Genomic DNA, 21,002 nt, shown 5'->3' with positions numbered 1-21,002 from the left:
CGATAGAAATCGAACTTTGTGTTTTCTTTTTCGATTAAATGACCTTAGAATACGCTGTATAAAGAATACATTTGAAAGCCACTAATTTGAAACTCATTTTCGGCATTACGAACGCTTTAAAATTTTAATGCTAGTAAAGTTTATAGAATATTTTTATATGACAATTTTGGCCATCAGATTTTTGACTTTGATGTTACTGTGATAAAGTGTGTCGTGTTTTTATTGTTATCCGTTTTGTTTGTTGTTTGTTTGTTTTGTTGTTTTGTGTTGACGGTCTTTGTTGAATGTCTTTGTGACTTTGTCGAAGAGTTTCATTCATTGACAATCATAAAACTATACTGACGGAAGGTAAGCCAATTTTGTAAGACACGTTAGTTGTAAACTTACTTAACCAGCACTTTTTGACTCAGCCTTGGTTTTTCTTATCTTCTAAGAACCGTTTTATAAATACAGTACAGTACAATAAAATTTTAGCTTGAAAGTCCGGGCAATATTATTCGAGGTTCCCATTTACTAGTTCTTATAAAAACTGTGTGTGTGCTAAAGTGAAGAATACTTGCAATTTACTTTACAACACCTTGCCTCTTCACTTTTTTCTCCAGTGTCCTATCCATGGAAGTCTCTTCACTTTCTAGCGTACAGTAGCTTCCTTCTTTCATTCCTCGAATGAAACATTTTAAACATTTGTTTGACTAGTAGACCAAAACGAAACAGAAAAGAAAACAATCGAAAACAATTACAAAAACGTTTTCTGAATGTTCGAAAGACGTTAGATAGACGTTGATTTTATTAAACGGTTGGTTACTTTACAAGCAAAACCTAATTGGCGGAGAAATTTGTTAATAGACGCACTGATAACTTTTCATAGTAATATTACTTTGAAGGAAGTGAATTTTAAGTGAAGTTATATATAGTCAACAACATCAAGGTAATTTAAAATTTTAAGTAATTTTGACTTCAAGGTATAATATTAGGATTTCTTTTTTTATAAATGTTAAGATACACGTTTTTTATAAGAACAAACTATATAAGAACGTAAGGCTTTTATGAACTATATTACACTAAAAACACAAACAATACAGTGAAGATTTTAAGAACTTTTTTAAGCTGAAAACTCAAAAAGTTAAAAACATTCGCAGGCTTTAAAAATTTTGGATGCTCTTATATAACAATGTGTATTCCATAATGTTTAAGATCAGAAGAATCCTTGGTAGAAACAAGGAGATTTGGACTGACTAATTTGATCTTTCAACACTTATTGTTTTAGTGCAATCCAACCTAAAATGTTGTTCTCGTATAAAGTGTAGTGGGCCTAGCCCCATACTTACTCTGAAACTATCCTAAACGAAACTTTGCAATAATTTTAGTTGTTTATTGATAATGCCAGCAAGAAGTTCAAGTTTAGGAGAATCTTTTATACACTTTACTCTTTTTATAAGAATATCCTAAATTTTTGAAGCCCTTTGGATGTTTTTAATTTGTTTAGTTTTAAGCTTAAGTTTAAAGTTCTTAAAATCTTCACTATATTGTTTTTATTTTTGTTTATTTCCTAAGAAACTGAGTGTTTTGGAGTCCGTGAAGCCTCAAAATGTTCTTAACTTGTTCTTAACATTTTGGCCCTCGAAGCCTTATGTTCTTTGTTTGTTTGTTGGTTCATAAAAAAACGTGTATCGTTTTCGCATCTTCGAACCTAACAATATTTTTGTCTTTTCTTTCTTACAGATGAAAGGATTTCTAACGATTCTCTTTATCGGTTGTTTTCAAGCTCTTGTAACCGGGCGACACCACCACCCGAAACACCATGCTTTACAAAAGAGATCCGTATTACGGGCACTCAAAACACCGGTAATGACTTTAGTTGACGACGTTGCTAAGGAGAGTGTCCCAGGAGATCACGACAAGAAATTGAGAATCTTATCTCAATCTGGTGAAATGTATCCTGAGCATCGAGATGTAGTATCCAAACGAAAAACTATTCCCAATTTAACGATTTCCAAAAATAAGCGACCTATCGACGTCACTGACGATAAAAAATTCAAGATTTCCGGTAAAGACGAGTCTGATGATACTAGTGAAGCCGACGACGATAAAAATACCGACAGCGACGATCAAGGTGACGACGATTCAGGCTCGGGAGCCGACGACAATAATGACGACCAATCAGATGACGACAATCAAAGCGAGGATGATGATTCGGCTAGCGACAATGAAACCGACAAAAAACCAGCTAATAAGAGACAATGCCGTAAACGATGTCGAATGCCTTTGACGTTCCATCAATGCGCATTCCCAAGGTGTACTCAAAAATTGGGAACCATCAAAGACCTTTGTTTCTTTTTGTGTAAACATCAAAAAGAGAAATGTGAGCGTGTCTGTGATTAAAGTTTCTCGTTGATGAAAATTTCTTCAATGCTGAGGTAGATTTCTGGGAGCTGGTTTGTTGATATGATTTCTATTAGTTCGCGGAACCTTTCCCATCTCAGCAGATCAACTGATAAAATTTCTGACTTTTCATCTTGGGTTTGACCCAGCTGATCTTTGGCAAATAATTTTGACTCAAAGCCAAATTTAAGTTAAAATGTATCTACAGTGGAGTCTCTTTAACTCGAACCTCTATAACTCGAATGTCTCCTTAACTCGACGAATTTTATGGTCCCTTCAGTTTATGATTTCTTATAAACCTTACTTCACAACCCGAACAAATTTGTGTTCATTGTGCGATTTCGAGTTATCAAGACTCCACAGTAGTATGGATCCTGAAAGGGCTATCTAGAGTTTAGAATTTCTTTGATACCTTAATTACGAATTCTAAATCATCATTTAGCCCCTTCTTTATAGTCACATTTTGCCTATATTTTTTTCAAAATAAATTTGGGTTACCGGTTTTGGAAGTTTCTTCACAGCATTAATTAAGTGGTCTAGTGATCTTCATCATATGTACAAAAGAGATTTTTGCATATGTCCCCCCGTCTTGAAACTTTGCGAAAAAATGTTTTTTTACAATACTTTTACGATTTTACATATTTTATTGACTTGCGGCTATCTTCTGTTATAAATTATCAAACTTATGAATTTTATGAGACAGTAAGATATGCTGAATATTTTTTGACTTAATTTTTACAGATAAAATTTTTTTAACCACAAAATTTTGAGACTACAGCTTTCGGTTTTAATGACATTTTAAAGCACGTCAAATCTTAAACACGCAGATTTTACTGATGATGCAGTATTAGTCTTAAATTGGAAACAATAAAGTATAGAATAAAGAATTCTGCGAAGCCTGTGATGTCTCATTAACCTGATAAATGACATTTTATGACTTCAATTTATATTTTACGAAGATATTTTTATAAGAAATTTATAGATTTTGAGATACTATATTCATCTCAATATATTTATTACTATCAACCCTCTATATTTTCTAAGATATTTTTACAAACTTATTTGAAATTTGTAGTCGTTATTTCGTTGTATTTATTTCAGGCTTTAGCCAAGGTGACCCGAAGGGAGTTTTCTAATGGCATTAGAACCCTTTACGGAAGTGTTTGTCATTGGGTGGCAATACAACATGGATCCAAACGCGGTTAAATCTAAAGAACTAAGCCTTTCTTAGAGAGTTCCTTTATTGACCGTTTGGCAGAGTATGGAATTGTGAATAGGATGCCATTTTAAATTGGGTTGAGAAGTGTAAAGAAATATAGAATTGGGTTTTAGGTCTCTTTCACTTCGAAATCCTCTCTCTTTCTGAAGGTTTTAAACCAAATACTTAAAATGATTTTTATACATTTTTTTTCTCTAATACAGATATATACAAAAATCAAGCAAAAACACGAAACAAAGAATTGACAATAAACTAACTATCAACATTGATAAGAAGGTATAAATTACATACTTCGTACTCAAAATATTTGGTTATTATTTTATCTCAATTATCCTGGAGGACTTATATTGCATTGGATACATGCTGTTATTCTGAATCAAAATACTCCTATTCCTATGACTCCTTTATGGGACAATTCAAAGATTATGCACTCTCTGAAGGGGTAGGGTCCTTCGAAAAGCGTACGTGGTGGACTGGGTTATCAAGAGATGTACCTGTACGCTTTGCAAATTCTTTAAAGCTGTTTTTCTAGCCTACCTCAGCTTGATGTTTTGTATATTTCAGGATCACTATTTTGAAAAGAAAATACCAAGGATATCATAAAGACAAATCATTCGGAAAGGAAAAGAAGTGGAAGTTTGCTTCAGTAAGTCACTTTTTAATCGTATTATACAGCCTCGACTAAATTTACAAGGGTCATAAACAAATAAATATTACTCGAGAAATAGTTGTTTTGGTGGACTTTTCACCGCAGTGAAGCTGTTATCACCAATATCTAAACATTACCCTCAAAAAAGGTTTTAAGCCGCTTAAATCTTTTTTAATGATTTTTTTTCTTTAAATTTTCAGAAAAATGAAACCTCCAATTTTCAAATTGACTACAAACTAAAAACATTGAAAATAATAAAGGCATCATTGAAAATTATTGGAAAAAATAAATGTTGATTTCAGACTTTATGAGTAGAAAGGATCCACTAAGAGTCATTATGACGACAATTGACCATTTATCTTCAAGTCAAGTATTTTCGCGACTGAAATGATATACCTCACCAAACTATTGGGATGCAGCTCAGCTCAGATTTCCAACAGGAGATCCAGCGTACCAAATATGAAGCATATTAGTCTTGCCATATTGTTACTTTATTTTTAGTTTGGTCATTGATTTTGTGACATTTCCATTCTCTTGATTTTCACTGATACTGTTTATACCAAGTCTTTTTCTTTCTTCTTCGTATTTTTCAATATTTCTTTTCATAATATCCACACATGGTCCCAACAATCGTTCAAAAGCGTTGATATCTAAGACAGCACATTTGGTATTCTCTGTCATAGCAAACACTGATGCCACACGTGGTTTTTTTAGGACCAAGGCTAGTTCACCAAAGTATTGGCCACGGTCTAGTTCAACAATGTCTTTTTGTGATTTTGTGTTTTTATCCATTGCTCGAACCACTGCTTTTCCTTGCATTATAAAATACATCTCCGAAGCCGCGTCGCCTTCGCGGATGATTTCTTGCTCTTGAGCGTACGATACCTCATCAAGAGCATCAGTTAAATTCATCAGTTCATCCCCTTGTAAAGAATCCAGCATTGAGACTCCTTTTAGCAGCTCTTCGAAAACAGCTCTTTTACGAGCGGTTGCCTTGACTACTACCTGTCGGAAGGTTTTCTGATCCAGGCCCCACAGGACTCCATAGTCGGACGCGGAGACAATCGTTGCATTTCGTGGACAGTTGTATAGAAGAGCTAATTCACCGAAAAACCCTTCGGTCAAAGAGGCGACTTTCTTTTCTTCACCATTCGAGTCTTTAACGAAAATATCATATTCTCCCTTATCGATGACGTAAAAATTATCTCCGTCATCTCCTTGACGTATTATGGTTTCACCTTGAGTAACCTTCTTTTCAAACATGGCGTTAAATAAGACTTGTCGCTGCTCTTTGTCGCATTTCTTAAAGAAAATGATATTCGACGCAGCCTCTTGTAGACATTTTAACTGTTCGTCTGTCTTGGTGTAAAAAATGACGTTCTCGTCTTTGTCGTCATCGGCCATAGGGTCGTAAGATTCAGCGGCAACTGCTTGTCGTCGGCCTCGTTTTGGTGGTGGCTTAAAGGCGGGTTCATCCATCATATCTGGTCCGCCCATTTCTTCTTTGATCTCCTGTAGCAAGCTTTCTGAGGGTCCACCACCGTTTTGGTCGCCTTTCTTCTTCTTACAGCGGGTCAACGAATCTTGTGTCTTCACTCCCTTCACGCAAATGGAGCCTAGAGAAAAATGGAGAAAATATCAGAAAATATTGAGAAGAAAACAATAAAAAGTCTTCACACTTTTTTTAATTTTGGTAAAAAAGTTGGGATTTGATAAAAAGTTATCTTTTGGAAAAAAGCCTTGCACCCTCAAAATGTTGCATTCCATTTTGATGAACTACATATTTATAATCTGCTGTGTTAATGGTCCGCCCCCTTCTTTATTGAGAATCTTACGTCAAAAGGTATCACTCTTAGTGAATAATAACCAATTGGGTAATCTTAGAATCTTTTAGGGGATATCTTTGAAAAGAATTATTATTATTAACGAGAACAAATGTTGGCAAGCACTTTATAGAACAGATCCAAAATGACACCTATTTGGGTGAGAATCTTTAAAAATGTGAATAGCGTTTTCCCTCCATGTGGGTTATATTTTCACGAAAAATAAATTTTGCACGAATATATTTGTGAGACTTTCATAACATACTTAAGTAAATTATAAAACGGGGTCATGATAAACGGGTTGGCAAAGATGAAGATTAGGGCAAATTGCAGTCCAAATTTTGGCCCCTTTTTGTACGCTAAATAAACTTTTGGGATTGGGGAAACCGTAACACAAGTCATAATTATACTTTAAAGGGCAGAAAGTTTCGCGAAGTCAAAAAGTTGCAAAATTTAGCGAATTATTTAAGTTTCGCGAATTATGGTTTTGGCAGAAATTTCACAGATAGAACTTTCGCGAATTCATATAAAATTTACCTTTTTTGGTAACAAAAAACTCGCAAAAGTAAGAGAGTAAGAAATTCTATTTTTCGCGTTTTTCAGGTTTAATTTCTTACCTGGCAGAAACTTTCGCGAAAAAGGGTCAAAATCGCGAAAAGCGCGAAAGTTTCTGCCCTTAATGTACTAGACGATACATTACTCTAAAACCCTATTATAAAAGTTTATTCTTGTCTAAAATTCCATGGTTTTTCAACACCACTTTTGAGTTGTGTTCAATTTTCTTGACATCTGTATCGATTGAGGCCTGTATGTAATTTGCAGTCATTACCCATATTCTGGAGTCCTGCGTTATCTCTTGAAGAAATTATTTTATAATCAGGATATTCGCCAATCAAATGATCAATTAATTAATCATCAATTCCATTAAATTAAAAGTTTAAATCATTTTTTTCTCTTGTTAAATCATAATACCAATCTATGATAACTTTACACCATCTAAAATCATATTTGAGAACATTATTAGGAAAATTCTATAGTAAACTTCTTCCATATTGGTTTCCATATCCCTGCTGACACACAACATGCATCTAACATTGAATGTACGTTGAAACAACTTAGTATGCCAGCCTATTTGAATAATCACTCCCCCACTCCCTACTCTTCAATATCTTATTCAACCATATCTTAGACTAGATAACTAAAAAACTAAGAAAATTATCCCCTTACTTTGCAACTCAAATTTCTTTCTACTACTCTAACTTTCTTTACTCAAACTGTTTCTCTATCAAGGTATTGGGGCTGTATCTGTATCTGTTTCTCATTCAGTCAAACTTTCGGATTTCGCCATGATATTGGAGAGGCACAATGTCTTAATGTTATTCAGGATCAGTTGTTGCCTTTTTTTACAAAAAAGCTAACACCCCATGGTCTGGGTGTCCTTTTCTCTCTTATCCGTTTTCCTAACACGTTTATCTATTCGAAGATGTTAGTATAAGAGCATGAGGCTGACTCCGAGAACAAATTAAAAACAATTAGGGTCTCTGATTTCAGAATCAGTAAGAAAAAGCTGACTTAATATAGCTCATTTTTAAGTTTAAAAGTATAGAAATCAAGTGTATTAGAAGCATTTAAAACAAGAACAACAGAGAACGAGCCAAAATTTACTAGTTCTTATAAGTAAAAAAGCGACATCCTTTTATCTTATTTGTACTTATCTCTATCCCATATCTTACTACTGGAACGGCGGTCTAACAACGATAAATTTCATCAAAAGTCTTCTAGCTGTGAATATTACTTGTTAGAGTGAATTGAACAACACTTGTTGAGAGTGTTGTTTGCCCTAGGGAGAAACCCAATTTTTGGCGACTGTATTTTCTATAGAGTCATGGGGGTTATTTTTTATGGACTTTATATGAAGTCAATATAGATTTTTTTTGAGTGAAGAAAATGTTCTTTTGTTTTTCCCTGATTGTCTTCCTATTCATTAAATTTAACGCCTCCTTAATTTCATTACGAATTTCAATTAAGTGTTAAGAACTGGTCTATTAATCAACCAAAATTATGACAAAAAGGGAACAGAATCGAAAAAATATTTTTGATATATTTACTAATATATGAAAAAGATCAAATTTTCTCTTCCCTTTCTTATCTCTCGAATAATTATGATATTTTTCGATATATACTTGATTATTGGTGTGAAAATTGACTGTAAAAAGGGGGGAACGAAAACGTTTTCGATAAAGAAAATTATCACGAAAAAAGGGGGAAAAAACGACCCAGAAATTTTTCAGGAGAATACCTTGAAATTTTTTCATCGCAAGCCAAAAAAAAAACACTGTTACCTTATTCTCCTCAGACCTAATTTCTTTCTTCTTAAACTTAAGGATGGTTTCAAAATTTAGGGCTTCTTGTTTTTTTTTAGGTTTTTATTTAGAATATTGTAATGGGTTAGTGAAAGCGTATGGTGAAAATCGTATGAGTTTAGACTTTCTTTTATTACAACAGTTTTTGAAATCAAGAAGAGCCTAAACATCGGGAATATATCAAAGACAAAAACCGTATCAAAATTATATAGAGGCACTGAAATAATGTCAACCGAAGAAGTACTAATAACTCGCATCATATGGCTTTTACAAAGTCTACAAACGTGAAAATATGTAGCAAGATTTGTAACGTTATGATCTTTTTAATAACAACTAACTCCGAACGCTCATAACAGAAAACCACGTAGTTTTTGCTTTAAAAGCGAAAGCGAAAATGACTCTAATTTTTTTATTTATGATGACGTTAGATTTTCATGCGATTGTTTTTTTTTTGTTGCTTGTGCGAGTCGCACATTTACCCCGGACCAAGTAGCACTGTAAGATCAAAAGCGGAACGAATTCTTGTCTTCTTTCCGTAAGCGAGGTTGCGAGGTGTGATACTTAAGAAATATTTTTATTTATTCAAAGACAATTACCTTTTGTTACACAAAAGACCCGTGCCGGGACTGACTCTGGTAATAGTATATAGCTAATTTGTTCTAAAGGACAAGACAATGCAACAGTTTCAAATCCAGGACTTTAGCCAATCAGCAAGCCAATTAACAAAGAATAGCCTCCTGGTTTTGGTTTCCTTGTACATCATCTTTACCTAATACATTCATATACAAATTCATCAAAACAACGCAAGCGAAACAGTATTCAGTCAAACAAATTTAATATTCGAGTAAATTTAATAAATTTTTCTTTAGAAATTTACAAACTCTTTAGAGCTGCCAGTCCTATGATAATTCAAACCGTTTTGCAAACAAAGTATAAATATTTATTCCCGACTACTTACTAATATGTTTCTGAAATGTTGCCAATCAAACCAAAACAATGTGAAAAATCGAAAATGAAATAAAATTCTCTTCGTTCGTAATTGTTTCCCGAAAATATATACTCGATTCCTTGTGAAAAAAAAGTCTGTGTCCTCACAATCTTTCTAATATATTTTGCGTCTGTTTTATTTTGCCAATTATTTTTTAATCCACGGGAAAAATCCCACTGTCTTATCAACGTGACACCAAAAAATTGACCTATTTAATTTTTTTCCTTCTTATTTAGAAAGAAACTTCAAATTGTCATCGAAACCGAATCGTCAATGCTATGAAATACCTCATTTCTATTTCAATCCACTTTAGGAAAAAACCAAATATGTTGGGGTTTAGAAGGAAGTGTACCCGCAGAAAAACAATAGGTTGCCAACGTTATAAGTTCTTCTTTTTCTATTTTGAAAAATCTCATACTTCATTCAAAGGTAAATGATCAATTTATGACTGCTTAATTTAATTCATAAATAAATGCTCCAACTAAGATAATAACAGAAGTTTCATTCAAGGATTCAACAGCAAAAGGAAGGAAATGCGCCAACTGTTTTCACTTCACGATACCAACAAAAAATTATTATTGATCGTTTGCGGGCATTATTTGTCTTTCAAAGTTGAGATGCATTCTCGACGTTTTTGATAAAAAATCTAGACACACTTTTCATTAGCAAAGAAAGCTTAACTTTAATCAAAAGACGATGCAAAAATAAATTATTGTTTTTACGGACCAAGTAGGTGGTAAAAGATACTTCCTCTTTGCAGGTCGGCCGGCAGAAATTGAATTGAAATTTAGCTGCAAAATTACTTTAGAATTGCGGCAAGAAAAGAACTAGTAAACTTCAGTAAAGTAAAAAACAATTTTAATGGACGGAAATGAACCCGCTGTAAATGTCAGTGGATTTTCAGTGAGAAAACAGAATTGCTATAAAAGAGTCTAAATTGTCTAAATTCTATCTAGAGTCTAGTTTGTAATATATCTGAATTATCATAAGAGAAATGAGTGATGATCAAGAAATTACAACTGTCCTTCAAGAAACTGATCTTTTTCCTCTTCACTTTTCATTCTTCATTCTTTTTAAAATATTTTCTATTTGATAGATATTCCACTCCTGATTATCTTGTCGGATTCTATCGAAAGTTATTATTTTGAGACAAACTATATAGTAATTAAGCTCTCCCTCCATATACACTAGAAGGTCTTTTCCCAACTCATAACCAGGACTTTAAGGAGGCTATCCCAGTCAAGTGTAACTATTTCAATATCGTTGACTAAAAATACTAGTCTTGTGAAAAAAATCCAGATAAGAATAAAAATATTCCATGAAGAGTCCCCAATATGACGTCTAAGGCTTTTTTTCATTTCATAGAAAAAACCGTTTCCTTTTGTGGCTGATAAAAAATCTTATAAAATTCCTTAAGTTTTCCATATTTTTATATATTTTTCTGTTGCAAGTTTATGATTAACTATTTATAATTTATTAAGTATGATATATGTTTGGGAATTTCAGAAAAAAATGAAATGAAAAAAGCATAATATGGAAATCTGTAAAATACTGGGGGGAATTATAAAAAATAACACAGTATGAAAAAATCTCAATTCACAGCTCATCAGAGATTTGAGTGATTTTGTAAAGAGAGAGAATAATGTGCATATTCCCTCTTATTCCTAATATTCTCACCCATTTTATATGAAAAAGTAAGAAAACAGTAATTAAGTAAAAAATAGTACTGAGAATTGCACCATCCCTTCATTATAATGAAAACGCCTAGGTATTTTCTGTTTTACACATCATGAGGTTTTTACATTCTGACTGGACTTTGCTTTCTGATATAATTCTTTTCCTGGGTAATCTTCTATTTTGAATAGACTAAGACATACAAGGTGCTTCTCCAAGGCAAGCTAAAGCATATACATGTTTAGTATAAAAATACTGAGAGCTCTTTCCACCGGTATCAACTATTTTTAGAAATTATCAAAATAAATTCCCAGTTACTATGGCGAGCCTCGTAGCGATACCGTTTCTATGGGTAGGATTTTTACCTCTTGGCCAAAAGTTTCTAAATTCATCAAAGAACAGTTTTGCAAATTTTAAGAAATCCACATCAATAAAAATCTAGATGCTTTGGCATTTTGAAGTGTCCCCTGAAATTGAAGTTGACTGTCAGTGATGACTTTATCGACAATTTTTAAAAAACAGTCATTAACTTTTGATAGAAAAATGACTGAGTATTGTTTAATGTATCAAAATGAATTAATCAAAATTTTGTGTTCTTTCGATGCAGGATTTGTGGGGGTCAACTTTCGCTTTTTGGCAAAAAAGCTTCCCAATACTATGGAAACTCAAAAACTCAAAAAAAAGTTTTGCCTTTCTTCCTCTAAAATTTGATATAATAATAGTGTGCAAAATTTCAGAGCATAAAGATTAATCATTTGCACATGGCGGGTAAATGTAAGCTATGAATAGGTACGAATGATTGAAAGTATCATTACCATAATATGGAAATTAATACTGCCAAAATCAGATATAAGTTGCTTGTCAAAAAATTTAGAGAATTTTCTAGCACTACACTGCTGCGCAGAAAAAAAAATATACCTCTTGATATCATAGACCAAAGGGGTACCCCTCCCTAATGAAAAAGTCGGCGTTGAACGCTTTTCTAATGTGGTTACCGAATCTCATTGACTTCCAAGCCCGAAGGGCTAGACTCGAGATTTCTGGATGGGAAATGAAGCCACTTAATTTCCCATCCAGAATACCCGCGTGTGGTTCTTACACAAACGCCGGATTGAAAGTAAAGTCTATCGCTAGATTTCAAATAGTGTAGTCCTTAAGGACAAAGGAACCACTAGATACAATTCGTCGTCATGATTGCGGCGCGTTCTAGGCGCGTTCTGGATGAGATGGGCTTTAAACTCAATGTCCAATCCCCCATCACTGACTTTTTGTACCCTGGATCAAGTTTCTCAATCTCGGTCAAGCAAAATCTTTGATCGTAGTTTTTTTTTATTTGGTAACCTTATGCTAGCACTACTCGATAGCGGTGTAGATGCATCGAGAGCGCTAGAGCTTCACTTTTCCTCCACACTTTTGATGATGTAGCGCCGTTAGATGTTAATTTTTAAAACTGCAATGACCACATTCAAAAAACTCCGATCAAAGATGACGGATATAGCTTGGTACAGAGTATATAAAGGTCAGTGAGCCTCACTTTTCAAATAGCCCTCAATGCTTTTCTCCATCTCATCTTCTTATCTGGCAATAAAATTTATACTTGGTCCCTGTCACAAAGGGGTATTTTCTAACGTTAAACTTAATACGAACTTCCTAGAATTACTGTTTCCTTCTACCAACTGCTCAATATTGATTCCCAATAATGGTATAGAAAGAGAATTTCATCATTAAACTGTAAACTCCAAGTACGTTCATTTGTAATGGTGATTTTTGGTACAGTACTTCTTGGACTTTTTTCTTGATTATTTTTTCAATAAAAATGGATCATTTATAATTCTTTATATCAATATATTTGATATCTATTTCACTCCTTTTTTCACATTTTTTCATTTATCAAGTTTTCATAATCATTACTCGTGTGAAGAAATTTTCCCTAGTCCAAAAGTCATCCGACAATCTTTTCTTTTTGAAAGCTTTTACCCCAAAAACAGCTAAATCTGTTACATTAAATTTCAACTGACAACAAAAGCGAAAGAGCCTTCTTTCAAAGAAATTTTGATATTAGTTTCCATGATACCTTTCAAAGATTTCGACAACGTTCGAATTTTCCCTCTAGTATATCTATCCCATCTTACATTCTTTAAGGAAATCTTATAGTTCTACTTTATTATAAATTTCCGCGAATTTATTATTTTCTTTTAAAATTACTAAGTTTAGATCATGTTTGTAATATAATCTTTCGTTTAGTCTAGCCTTAGGATTAAAAGAGCTCACAGGCTAATGTTTCCGATATTTGACTAGATTTCTAAGCGACGTTATTTTGCTGAAGCCGCCTGATGAAATGAGCTCAAGATGTCAACACAATGTGCAAAATATAGATATGAGTCAAAACTATAAAGATACATCAGATTTTTACTGTCAGACTTGCAATTCAGCAGTCCCCCAAACACACTCCTTACAGTGTATCTAGCTTAAAGAAGAGCCTTGTAGTGCACTCTATCAAAATTCGAGGGTCTCGAAAAACCTACCCTTAAGGGTGGCACATGCCGTGGATCAAACCATATGAATAACCCCCCCGGGAGACCTAATACAGGACAAGAAAAGATCGTGGGTTCATTATTATTAATGACTATTGATAATCTTGAATTCTAACTAACGAGTGACCCGCGAGAAAGTTTAGACGTTTCTCTATTTTTTGATGCCGAACAAATGTTCTAAAATGCTTGGAGTTTTGATTTTCGGAAACTAGATATCCTTTCCTCTTTTACGTGTTTTTTATACTTGCCAAGAAAAGTGGATTTTCAATCAAAAGCTCGGTAAGTTCGGAACTTGTGAGCCAAATTTAAAAAGTAATAGCTCATATTTTAGTTATGATCAACAATCAAAACTCAAAGCACTCTGGGACATTTTTTCGGACAACTTTTTCCTGGGTCACCCAGTAAATGTCAGGTAAGGGGTCTGGATAGTAACCTACTTACCATACACGTTTTTTATAAGAACATAAGACTTTGATGTCCAAAATGTTAAGAACAAGTTAAGAACATTTAAGGCTTTGGGGATTCTAAAACACCCAATTTCTCAGGAAAATGCTCTAAAAATGGTGGAAATAAGAACGTGTTAAGAACATTTTTAGGTTTAAAACTAAAAAAGTTAAGAACATCCGACGTTTCCAAAATTTTGGATGTTCTTGTAAAAAAAAGGTGTATTTTGATTAAAGTGTTCTTAATACTAACCTTACGTTTTTCACTTTAGTGTCAAAACAAAATCAAAAAGCCCTTTAATACCAACTTCTCTCGACCATCTCCTGTTGTATCCCAAAAAATAGTCTATTTGGTTGTAGTCAAAAGTATAAACTGATGGGGACCTTTTTGAAATTCAACGTTTAAACGAAAAATATAATTTACAAAGGCTGAATGGACTTAACAAACCTATGCGACCTCTTTGTACTGCCTTTTCTAACAATGTGACTTTTAACTTTTATATTTATGTTAAATGTTTGTTTTTATGATATCTATTTCACATCGTCCAGATAGAGTCAACATATAAATTAAAAAGGTACTTATTTGGGCTCCATTTTATACTAAAATTTCAAATTTTGTCTTATATACACCCCCTTCTCACAGACCCGGTGAGAAGCCTTCCCCACTGGAAAAATTGGCCAAAATATCGTACCCAGTGAAAAAATTCTACTCCAATTTTTTGGATAAAGTAAACAAATCCTCACTGCAAAAAATATTGTGCTATTTTTTTCTATCCCCAGTACCAACCCCCCTGCTTATTCCATTCACCCCTGCAATTAGACACAAAAGAAATATTTTCAGCCTTACTAGAACAATTTTAAGACCTTGAGATCCCGAGCCCTAAGGTCCTAAGTTTCGTCATCATTACATGATTTCTTTTCATAGAGTCCGAAAAAATTAAAATTGTTAAAGTTATTTTGTAATTAGTTCTTACAAAGTAAACAAAGGATGGCGAAAAGGATGAGCATATTCATTTTTATTATAAGCATATACTTTATAAGAATCAAATCAATAAGTCTTGATTGAAGACAATATATCTTTCGGTAATTAGTTATTAGAAGGTAAACAAAGGATGGCGAAAAAGATGAGCATATTTATTTTTATTATAAGCATCTACTTTATAAGAATCAAATCAATATCTCTTGATTGAAGGCAATATGCCTTTCGGTAATTAGTTATTAGAAGGTAAACAAAGGATGGCGAAAAAGATGAGCATATTTATTTTTATTATAAGCATTTACTTTATAAGAATCAAATCAATAACTCTTGATTTTAGCTCGGATTGAAGGCAATATATCTTTCGGTAATTAGTTCTTACAAAGTAAACAAAGTATGGCGAAAAAGATGAGCATATTTATTTTTATTACAAGTGTCTACTTTATAAGAATCAAATCAATTTCAGAATTTTTGGCGTTTTCACTGTGATAACATGTGAGTGATAACTTCTCTTTTTGAGATGTGATCGACTGTCTATCCCATGTCATCTCAAAAGTAAAGTTGAAACCAAGCTTTCTTCCTCCGACTTAAATTTTATCGATAAAACGAATTTAAAATCTACACATGCGTTATTTTGCTTACTTAGGGATATTTCGAAAGGAAGCTCTGCGGGGCATTCTTAGCGACAGCTTCTTGCTAGTATATATCAATAATGACCTTCATTTTTAAGGAAATATTTAGTCACAATTTTGCGATTCTTGTTATTATAAGGGCAGGTTCTGAGAATTATGGGAAATATAGAATTATATTTCTATAAGCTTATCATTATAGGCTCTGCTTTTAAGAATTAACTTAATTCAACCATTTCAGCCATTGCCATTGGGCTGCTCTTAAATTCTTCTTTTTGAGCCTCAATCATGCTCTTAAAAAGTTGTGCTAAAAAGAAAGTACATGTTTTTTTTAGATTCTATAAATTTTCATTGCCAGGAAATTTTAAGTAAAATTCAAAATAATTAAAAATGAATGAATAATCAAGCTGGTATATACCTTTTGTGCAAGATGGTATCTTTCCAAAACAAGACATAAATAACCTTTGCAACTGAATAATAAGATCGACAGCAAGTTGTTCCGAAAATCTCGTGTTTCCAAAAATATGTAATAATGAATATTTTTTAATAATAATTTGAATTTAATAAATTATTTTTTCATTTACCACTACAGTTCAACAAAAATTTTGAGAAAAATTTGTTTTCAGTCTATACGCAGTCTTTTCCCAAGCGGAGTTCACTTTTGTATATGTTAAGTACCAGGGCAAATAAGAATGTCTCAAATGGAGTAAAGTTTGCATATAAAGAAAAAGTTGAACTTTATATTACATTTTGTTAGTCCAAAAATATTTAAGGAAATAATCCATATTTTGTACGCAGTGTGCTAACCGAGAGAGGGTTCTTTAAAAAGTCATTTGAGGAAATTAAAAATTAAAAAAAAACGCCGTGAGTGACTTATGGCTTCCTATTTTGTATATCTTATTTTCATACTAAAGCCTAATTTTTTAGAAAAAAAGCTCTGTTGGAAAGAAACCCCTAAGTTATTGTACCGTTTACTTTTACTTTCCTTACGTAAAAGTTTGAATCGAATCACTACAGTAGGTTATAACTTTTTAAGCTACATATGTCTGAAGTTAAGGATGTGGGTAAACACCTCTGTGTCACAGACCCACTGGGATCCCAGCCCCACTGAAAAAATTGGCAAAAGTTTCGTCCCCGGTGGGAAAATACCCTCGAATTTCATCCCCATTATAAAATTGACTTTTATTTCATCCCCATTCGAAATTCAATGTTTATAAAAATGGCACTCCAAAACCATCCCCACTGGATTTTTTAACCTTAGAAATCCCCACTGAGGAAAAAAGTTCCATCGGGGCTGTGAGACAGGGGTATGAGTAAGAATCTCCAATATTTTATGAACATTTTTGTTCCTCTTTGCAAGCAAACCCCTACTATCATTTGGTATTAAGAAAATTAATGGGTGCAGATCACCATCTCTTATTCGATCTTCAAGGAAAAAATGATTATTTTCGAATTATTGAGAGATTCTAATTACGGTACATTGCGGAGAGTATTTTATACGGGCATTATCATTTTGCACTTAAATGACTCTTTTGTGAGGTTGTCCAGAAGAATGTAAAGAGATGGAAAAACAGCTTCTTGAAAACAATTGAAAAATGGTCTCTTGCCCTTAAGGGAGTTTATGTCGAGTAAAAAGGTTTCTTTTGTTGTCGCTATAAAAAATCTGCATAATTAGCGTGTTGTGACAAAATTCTTTTGTTTCAAGCCTGATTATGCGCAAACTTTTAGGGCTTATATTTTGGGTACACCTCTCCTATACGAAAAGGACCTGTATCTTCTTGCTCAGAATTTCCTAGCGATTCTACTGATATAACCGCATCATGACCGCATCATAATATGGAAAGCTAGAGCTCGAGAAAATTATAACTTCATCTTGATTTTACTCGACTTCTGACTGTTTTACAAGAACCAAATTAATATCATTGCATTAAGAATTTCTTTTGCTATACATTGGTAAAAATATTGCTCCTTATTCTTAAAAATTGAACTAAAGTCTATTCACGATAAGTGTGCACTCTTTTTTCTTTTACCTATAACTTTTGAAGGAACTCTTCAATCTTTATAAATTTGGTATCATTGGAAAGATATTAGTGAGTGGAACAATTTGAAATAAAAAAATCTTAAAAAAAATACTAAAAATGAAGATGAAAATGAAGAAGGAAAAGATGAAGATCTTGTAGAAAAGTGTTATAACTATCATTTTCACTGAGGTGAATCCTTGATTATCGAACGTCATCACTGTGAAAAAAATTCTCAAAAAATATAATCATTCAGTCAAAAGATATTAAACAAAGTTATAAGCTGATTGACGTCTAAAAACGCTGTTTTCTGCAGTTTTTTGCGTTTTTTTGGGGTCAATCACTTATTAACTTTGTCTCATAACTTCATATTTAATAAATATTTTAATAAAATTTCTTCACAGTGATGATCTCCTAAGATCAAAGAATCTGTCCAGTGAAAATGAATATTATAGCACTTTTCTACAAGATCTTCCTTTTTTTCTTCTTCACTTTCATCTTCACTTTTAAAATTTTTTAAAGATTTTTTTATTTTAAATTGTTCCACTCACTATTATCTTTCCAATGATACCTAATTTATAAAGATTGAAGAATTCCTTCAAAGGTTATAGGTAAAAGAAAAAAGAGTGCACACTTATCGTGAATAGACTTTAGTAATCGGCAAAAAGGAAAAACAAATTTTCATTTCAATCCATCGTCAAATCATGTAGAAACCGTCCGATTTGTATGGCGAGCCGTCTTTTCTGGACTTTCATTTAATGACCTAATCAACGTTTTTACAATACAATTTTCAATAGAAGTGATCGTTGAACTTTGGGTAATCAGAAAAAGCTGTTTTTCCATCTTTTTACATTCCTCTGGATTGTCCCATTTTAAATGACTTCCCCTTTTCAAGGACTGTAATAGCCAAAAAGTGATTTAGCTTTTTTAGAGGTGATTGGTTTGTACTAGTTTTGACTGGTTTTGACTGTTTGTGCAAAATCATAATGCCAATTTTATATTTAGTTAAGGGGGTGAATTAAAGAAAGATTCGAATAACATTAATGGTTCCAATTACAGTGAGTCGTCCGTAGTATCGGCTAAAAGTCGGTAAATGTTAAAACCATCGCATCGTCAAAATCAAAATTCAGTTCCCAATGTCGTATACTTGAAGAAGAAAAGCATCGAATCTTTGAATTGTTCTTATCCTGTTATTATTAAGGGTAAAGGTGATTTATTTTAGGTTTTTCACCTATTCACGATTCGATTCGATCCTTTTTGCGCGCTGTTTTTTTTTCGAAGTTGAAATTGCTCTAAATTTTTTTTAAAACTCAACTCAAAGTGCCATAGAAGATGGTTTTGGTACCATTGGAAAGCTATTTTTATACTCTTTCTAAAAGCATTCGGTTTATGCCCCCTTTAAATCAAGTGGTCAGGAGCTATGGCCTCAAGTCTGAGACTCTGTATTTTGGCTTGTTTTAGACGCATATACGCGTCCCTCGTGGTCTAAGGGTTAATTTGTTTGAAATTCAGCTACCTTAACTTAAAGGAAGAAATTTTAGAATTTTGAATTTATTCAAAAATTTATTCTTTTCTCCATCATCTAAATTAAATTTCCGCTAAATTCAAATCATTCATGCATTTCCCAAAATTTTAACCCTCAAAGCAGGTTTTTTTTGCAAATTAGATTCCTTCTAAGTTTTTTCTTAAAGATAAAAAAATTTTAATTTGGAAATCAAATTTTATAACTTCATTCCTCTTAATGGAATTGTCCTTACAACAAAAAGTGAAAATTCAAATTGGCTTACCTTGTTAACGCCTGCTTGCCCGCTCCTAAACCATAGTAAAGTAAGGTGAAAGTATGGCTGACTAGCTACAGTTATAATACTATATTTCAAAAGTAGACGCTTGAGAAAAAAACTCTGCCATCTTACAATGTATCATTGTTTAAGGATAGCATGACAAAAGTATATGGTTTTCCGAAGGATTAAAATTCCTGTTGTCGTCATTTTAATTTTTGATATTTATAACAAGTTCATTTAAACCAGGATGTTAATTTATTTTTAATCAATGTTTGATTATACAAAAACTTATTTATTTTGCCATCAAATCCCGTTTTAAAGGTTAATCTTTTATACAGACACAGTGTGTTATGACAAATCAAATCTAGACATGATCCATTATCATATCACGGACCGTTCTGCCAAACGGTCTTCACTCATCCAACTAGTTGTTACAAAGTTTTTTCTCTTCTCTTCTCAAAAAATATCTTAATAACCTTTATTAGAAAGCTCTGCGATCAGGTTTAAATACAAAAACTCTAACTGTTGTTTTAGAAATCCAAAGCAGCTCGAACCCCCTTAATAGTGTCCGAGGCAAAGACCCGTAGTTTTGACCTGAAAATTGAGGATGTTAAAAAATGTTTAGTTAATACTCAGACAATCTGGATGTGGCCTGTACCGAAATTTTCTTTGTGGAAATAACACGCAAAGTACGGTTTGTTACGGTAAGGCTTGATTCCGTTTTTGAGACTTTTTCTTGGAATTGTCTTTTATTTTTAGCATGTGAACTCCTTTATTTTGAGCTTGGATAACCTGTGCGCTTCACTAGTCTAGATCCTGACTGACTAAGGCTGAGGTAAATCAGTACCCAAAACGTTCTTGTGGCAGTCACTTCTTGGTCCTCAAAAGGATTAATATACATAAAACCGCTCGTAAATGAGGGAGAGAGAAAGGAGCTTAAGTTTTATTTCAGTCCGAGTAATTTTACTATCATTACCTTGTGTGTTTCAGTGGGATTTTGTCTTCTGTCTTCCACAGTGTGCGACTCGGTAAGTGTACAGAGTGTTCTTAGTTCAATTATGTTGTAGTATATGAAGCCAACAAAATAATCTATCCTTTCATGCTTCTCTCCTGATTTTTTCCTCGGAAATGATTGCAAAACAGTATAAGAAATAGATGATAGGAGGGTTTAAAGTTCTCAAGTAAAAAAGACACCAATTAGCGGTTAAAAAAATACAAGAAAAATGAGAAAAAAAGAAGATTTTTCACGAAGAAAAAGAAGGATATAAAAATAAAATATTAAGAAATATTATTTTTTCCTTTGTTATCGTAAAAATTCTGTCTATGTGATTAGATTGCGGATTTGCGGTTTATTCCAAAAGTCAAATTTTTCGTTTTTTATGTGTCTCGACAGGGAAAAGATTTTGTGAATAAATCCCTTTCTATTTTTTGTGCGGTAATCCGTGTTCTAAATATTTTCCGCAAATTTTGACAACAGATTATAAGGTTTTGATAATCTCTTTCTCGTAATCTCTATGAATTTC

At 32.9% G+C, this 21,002-nt stretch overlaps 2 protein-coding genes across 8 annotated transcripts; one reads left to right on the top strand and one right to left on the bottom strand.

Moving 5' to 3' along the window:
• The first annotated feature begins 256 nt into the window (after positions 1 to 256).
• Positions 257 to 2,464, top strand: LOC136803237 (ribosome biogenesis protein BOP1 homolog). 2 transcript variants are annotated; one of them, XM_067059960.1, is made up of 2 exons: positions 257 to 348; positions 1,723 to 2,464. In XM_067059960.1, exon 2 carries the CDS (start codon positions 1,723 to 1,725, stop codon positions 2,380 to 2,382), a length of 660 nt encoding a protein of 219 aa, XP_066916061.1. In that variant the 5' UTR covers positions 257 to 348; the 3' UTR covers positions 2,383 to 2,464. The 2 variants fall into 2 exon arrangements, with proteins under 2 accessions (XP_066916061.1, XP_066916062.1); XM_067059961.1 differs by lacking the exon at positions 257 to 348 and adding an exon at positions 861 to 928.
• A 2,146-nt stretch (positions 2,465 to 4,610) lies between these two features.
• On the bottom strand, positions 4,611 to 20,594 carry LOC136803248 (cAMP-dependent protein kinase type II regulatory subunit-like). Of its 6 annotated transcripts, none has more exons than XM_067059974.1 (2): positions 20,456 to 20,594; positions 4,611 to 5,866 (listed from the first exon to the last, which is right to left on the bottom strand). In XM_067059974.1, the coding sequence occupies exon 2, from the start codon at positions 5,745 to 5,747 to the stop codon at positions 4,737 to 4,739; it is 1,011 nt and encodes a 336-aa protein (XP_066916075.1). In that variant the 5' UTR covers positions 5,748 to 5,866; positions 20,456 to 20,594; the 3' UTR covers positions 4,611 to 4,736. The 6 variants fall into 6 exon arrangements, with proteins under 6 accessions (XP_066916075.1, XP_066916076.1, XP_066916072.1 ...); XM_067059975.1 differs by lacking the exon at positions 20,456 to 20,594 and adding an exon at positions 19,486 to 19,558; XM_067059971.1 differs by lacking the exon at positions 20,456 to 20,594 and adding an exon at positions 16,099 to 16,161.
• Positions 20,595 to 21,002: the final 408 nt, after the last annotated feature.

The sequence above is a fragment of the Clytia hemisphaerica genome, unplaced genomic scaffold, assembly GCF_902728285.1.
Source record: "Clytia hemisphaerica strain Z4C2 unplaced genomic scaffold, Clytia hemisphaerica genome assembly, whole genome shotgun sequence".
Classification (NCBI taxonomy): Eukaryota; Metazoa; Cnidaria; class Hydrozoa; order Leptothecata; family Clytiidae; genus Clytia; species Clytia hemisphaerica.
This window is presented reverse-complemented; position numbering and strand designations above follow the sequence as displayed.